Raw genomic sequence first — 5287 nt, 5'->3', positions numbered from 1 at the left:
TATATATATATACATTCTTTCTGCGCTAATAAAAATGACGGAGTTTTTTTGCAGATTACTCTAATGCATTATACGACACATTATGCGTTGTACGTTATATATACGCAAGAAAATATATGTATAACGTGACAAGAGGAGAAACGCATTTCCATCTGAAAACTCAATTTTGATGTAAGGACACCGCGCAATATTTTCCCCGTCCGCAGCGGAAATGCAGCATAAGAAGCAAATATGACTTACCTTGCCACGTTTCGTGTACTTAAGATATTGGTAGTGATGATTATCGTAATTGAAGTCGCGAGGCGTGAGGGTGATGTCGTGGTTACGTCCCATCTTGCCCATAAGCATCTTCTTCCTTTGCATCTGCGTCTTCTTCGAGTACATTCGCAGATCAGCAACTGCAAAATTCACCTCTGATTAATGTACTCTTCTCGCGGCACACGCTGATTGCAAGTCGCGGCGAAATTACATTTTGTCCCGGCGGCGCAACGCGTCGAAAATACTTGGTTCGTTAGCCCGAATCAACTCGAGCGTGACTGCCGACAAATTGCACGTCAGAAATCGAAAGGCCAACTGCGCTTTTTAACGGCAGGGCACTTTTCGCCCATCCACGACGGCGGGAGTGATTTTTCCGCGCGATGTGCGCGCAGAAGTCCCTGAGTTTGTCGTCGAATACGGCACGAACGAGACGTGAGAGAAGAGACGCTGACTTCGAGTGGAGAACGTCGTAATTCTTTCGTCGGAAAAACAGAAAAATTTTTATGCGCAGAGCCCGAGTGTTTAAGGTAGGATCTGATTTAAAAGCGGGACGTATTATATATATAGCAACAAAAAATAGAAAAATATAACTAAAATTAACAAAGAAGAAAATACATATACAAAAAGTGTCATTTTTCCCGAAGCATTGCCGTACTCCGTTTTCACACTCAGTATCATTTTCAAGTCTTTATTTCTTGTCTTTGCAAAATAGATTACTTGTCGAAATTGTGCATCATATTCGTCAAATATTTTATATTATATGTCAACCGAGAACTTTGTGATTGATCTCTGTATAAACATTTTATCTCGCGCAGCGGCACGTCATTTTTCATCAAGCTTACTGAATCTCCAGTGGATTATTCGACCGCAAACATGATAGTCCTAACGTCACCACACCTGATAATCGATATTCTGCATGTATGTTGTAAATCGCTCGATCGTGAACGCGATAACATTTTTATTGCTTCATTTTAATGTTTAAAACATGAAAGCAATATACGTTACGAAACGGCTGATAAAAATGCAACCGCCTTTGGAATCAATCGTATTTACGAATCAATCGTCACTCATTAACCATAGCCAAATAAACCATTCGAAATTAGCACGTGCACGATCGTTATGATTTTCCCGGTACACGAACGATACAACTTCATAAAATTCAATTACCACCTCGTACACCAACCGATAAATTTAGATGATTGGAACTTCGCTCGTTGATATTCATTAATATCAACATTAAGTAAAATTTCCAGGTTTTTTCCTCTTCGTTATACATTAGCGTTACAAGCTAAAGATTACTGTCTACATTGCTTTAAATCTTCCACGAAACAAATTTTCTACAAAATAAGTACTCCATTCCAGTTTGTTAAAATATTTACATTAAAGTATATTTAATATTTTCTAAAACACGTTAAAATATATTTAATATTTTTCAAAACGCGACTTTGAATCTTAAAAGTAGACTTTTTCACTTGTATCATTCATCAATATTCAAATATTATATAAATATTAATATATAAATATTTTAGTGATGTTTCTTCATATTTTTACATTTAAAGAATTTTCTCATGAGATAACAATTGCATCAAAATTGTCTACACCTATCAATTATAAATATATATTTATTCCTTAAATATATGTTTCTACTTTTAAAACGGTATGTCACAATTACTAAATTCAATTTTATAAATATTGAAGAACTGGTTTAAATTTTCAATAAAGAAAATACTATTTCAAACTTCATACGTATATTTTCGTTATTAATATTCTTGACTTTTCTGTAATTTAAAATATGCTAATGCTCTTGTATATGTAGGTGTACATGTAGTAGCAAGCAAAAAGTGCAATTTGAATTTTTCATTATCTAGTAAAGATTTAAATAGAGATGCTGTTTTAAAAATATATTTAGAATATATGCTAAGAAAATTTAATCGTAAATAACACAAAATAAAAGAAATTTATTATTGCAAAAACAGGGTTTCTAAAAATAAATGAATATATTTTGTTAACTCTTTGTTTATTTCTATCAGATAAAGTTTATATCTGTCAGAAATTTAAATCAATAGAAAAGCAATTACCTATAATAATACAATATTATTATTTAGTTATATGACCACAAGCTTTAATTAGTTATATCTATATTACATAATATTAATTATTGAAAAATAATCAAACTTTGAAAATATGATCTAATTTCATATTATGAAAATTATTTTAAAACATTTCAAACAATCTATAATCTATACACTACATAACGAATTATAAAAATCTATTACCATTGAATAATGGATAACAATTATGTAAACAAAATAAAGTCATGCATCTTCTTTGCTCACTATATATATATAGTATACACATCGTATATAGTATGTACACATGTTAAAAGCATATGACGAATCACCGATTCGCAAATTCAATCGATTCTGATCTTGTCTGTTCTCCAATTCCAGGACGATTCACGATTCGCTCAACGTTTGCTCCGGTACATCGCGTTGTATGCCCAACAGCGGCACTATTGTTCTAACCTCCAATTATGAATATTCATGGAAGGTCCACGTGTCGTTGAGGCGCAGAGCGCGATGCGAACGCGGCACACCATTGTGAAACTTACAATACATACGTATATTCCAACATGAATATGCTTACAAATTGATCTTGCGCGTTAAATCTCGCAGAGAGATTCGCTTTTTACAAATCATCACTGACGATTAACGATTCTCATTTCCTGATTAACGACTTAGTTAGACTCTCTGTATGTCATCGTAAAAATTGATAAAATTTCTATACGCTGTCACTTTCTAAAGACTATTAAACTGCATGCAGTTATGTTTAAATATTAATTTTATTTCGACGGAATAGAATAAAACTTTATTAGTATACATTATTTTTGGATGTAAACTATTTTTTAAATGTAACTAATTGTAAACTCGATTAAATTCCCTAATTAGATATATCTACGAGTAACAAAATAATTATTTAGATAATTGTTATTTACAAGTGATTTCCATCATTAATTTAACGCACCGACAATTTAAAAAAAAAAGGAATAAAATTTCATATGCTTGGCACAGAATTTACAATTTTTTATGTGACTGTGTTCAAAAAATCTATTATGTATTATGAATAAATGGATGTATGGAATAAATGGAGCGATAATGATTTAGTTGGAGATGGTTCAAAAGAATTCAATTTAGTTTATTTTAAGTTAGCTAGAATTTTGTAACGATACGAGCGGTAATATGCCATTTGATACTTACAATCTGTCAAGTAAGAGCGTGATCGAGTTAATTTATTAAAAAATGCATTAAATAAAATTTTTAAATACGTATATTCATTTCACTCGATCAAAACAAAAATGCAATCACTTTAGTAATACATCTAGTCACCACTGGCGTCAATAATTTCGACTGAATTGAAGGTGTATTCTAACGGTAAGGCTTTCCAAATCCGAATCTCGTGAGATAGCTGCTTTAAAGTGGAAATGCGTTTTCCACTTCCACTGCGAAACTTGTGCTTAATGTAGGCCCACGCGTTTCGATTGAATTTGCATCAGACGACTGCGGCGTCAATTCAGTGTAACTATGCCTAATTGCTCCTTCCACTCGGTACAGAACTTGCTGCGATCGTTGTCCTCCTGCAGAATCTATTCTTCATTTTCATCGATGAAATGTTTGGTAATAAAGCCTTTTTTTAAATTCTGAGAATTTTCTCGGTATTCAGGTTGTCAGTAAACAAGTAAAATGCCGGACCTCCGCTTTGAGAAGCAGCCCCAAAGACACACTTTTATTCCATGTTTAACAATTCGACAATTTTATTGATGGAAATTGACCAGGTTCGTGAAAGTACAACGTGTCTATATAAACATTCGTCAGTGAAAATGACATTACTAAAATCTCGATCAATGTTCTTATGTGCCCAAGCGAATCGTTTTGTCACATGTTTTTCAGTCAACAGAAGTTTCTTCAACGTATTGCACCATTTTACGTTATGAGCACGGAGATAAATTCGGATAGTTTCGTATGATATATCTCTTTTTGCTTTAATTTTGCTTGTCCTTGTAACGCAGTGTTAAGCGAGGATTCCGCAAAAACAGATTATTTTTTATCGTCTTTTTTATCCACTTTGCCTATCAAGCCACGTTCTGGAAAATCATCGACATTTTTTGCCACATTATATCGCTGCATCCACTTCTGTACGAATGCTTTAGACTTTCTCATATATTTAGCAGCCAACACATTTGATTGCGATATTTTCGGACCTTTCGAGTGAGTACAAAGGAACACAGCGTGTTCCTCATAGCGTGATACATATCTGACATTCATGACGCGTTTCACTTACAAAAATTTAACAACTGAATCTTTCTTAACAGTGCATTAAGAACGAAGGTTCTCTCTATTACGAAAAATTCATCAGGGCGACACCTTCTACCAGCTGTAAGAAAACCGACCACCACACTCTTACTTGACTGTAAGAGGTTTGACTCTTTAATTGTAATGAATTCAAAATTGACATACTACTTTATAATTTATTATATTTTTTAATCGTCAAAATATTGAAGATGACTTAATGAAGATTGAACCGTATTAATATCGAATTCTCTTGACTCTGAATAATGTCATAAATTTATTTATTTAATATTGTTTTGAAAGAGAACTCTGACACATAAATAGAACTAAACACATAAATAGAACTTGAAAATAAATTAAAATTTCATAATGAAGTTTCCCTTATGTTTTTTATATTATACATATTTCTCTCTCTCTCTCTCTCTCTCTCTCTCTCTCTCTCTCTCTCTCTCTCTCCATCCATTAATATTTTTAAAATTTCGTGATGAACAAATACACTTAAAGTACATTTTTATCACATTGCATTTTCCAATGAAGTTTTTTCATTTTAATCAACTTTTTTATGACTAACATCATACAAATATGGTTCAGAAAGGATCACTGAGAAACATTAAAATTCCCCGACCAAACGGACATAATCCTGTAAAACACACACGCTCGCACGTACGCTCTCTCTCTCTCTC

At 32.9% G+C, this 5287-nt stretch overlaps 1 protein-coding gene across 1 annotated transcript in view; it reads right to left on the bottom strand.

Annotated features, from left to right (window-relative positions):
• Nucleotides 1–5287, bottom strand: part of LOC108687935 (proteoglycan Cow) — a 145478-nt gene that overhangs the window by 25301 nt on the left and 114890 nt on the right. Inside the window, exon 6 of the mRNA XM_018193980.1 lies at nt 241–398. Coding sequence (XP_018049469.1) covers nt 241–398 — 158 coding nt within the window. The remainder of the gene's footprint in view (nt 1–240; nt 399–5287) is intronic.

This window comes from Atta colombica, unplaced genomic scaffold, assembly GCF_001594045.1.
Source record: "Atta colombica isolate Treedump-2 unplaced genomic scaffold, Acol1.0 scaffold220, whole genome shotgun sequence".
NCBI classification, from domain to species: Eukaryota; Metazoa; Arthropoda; class Insecta; order Hymenoptera; family Formicidae; genus Atta; species Atta colombica.
This window is presented reverse-complemented; position numbering and strand designations above follow the sequence as displayed.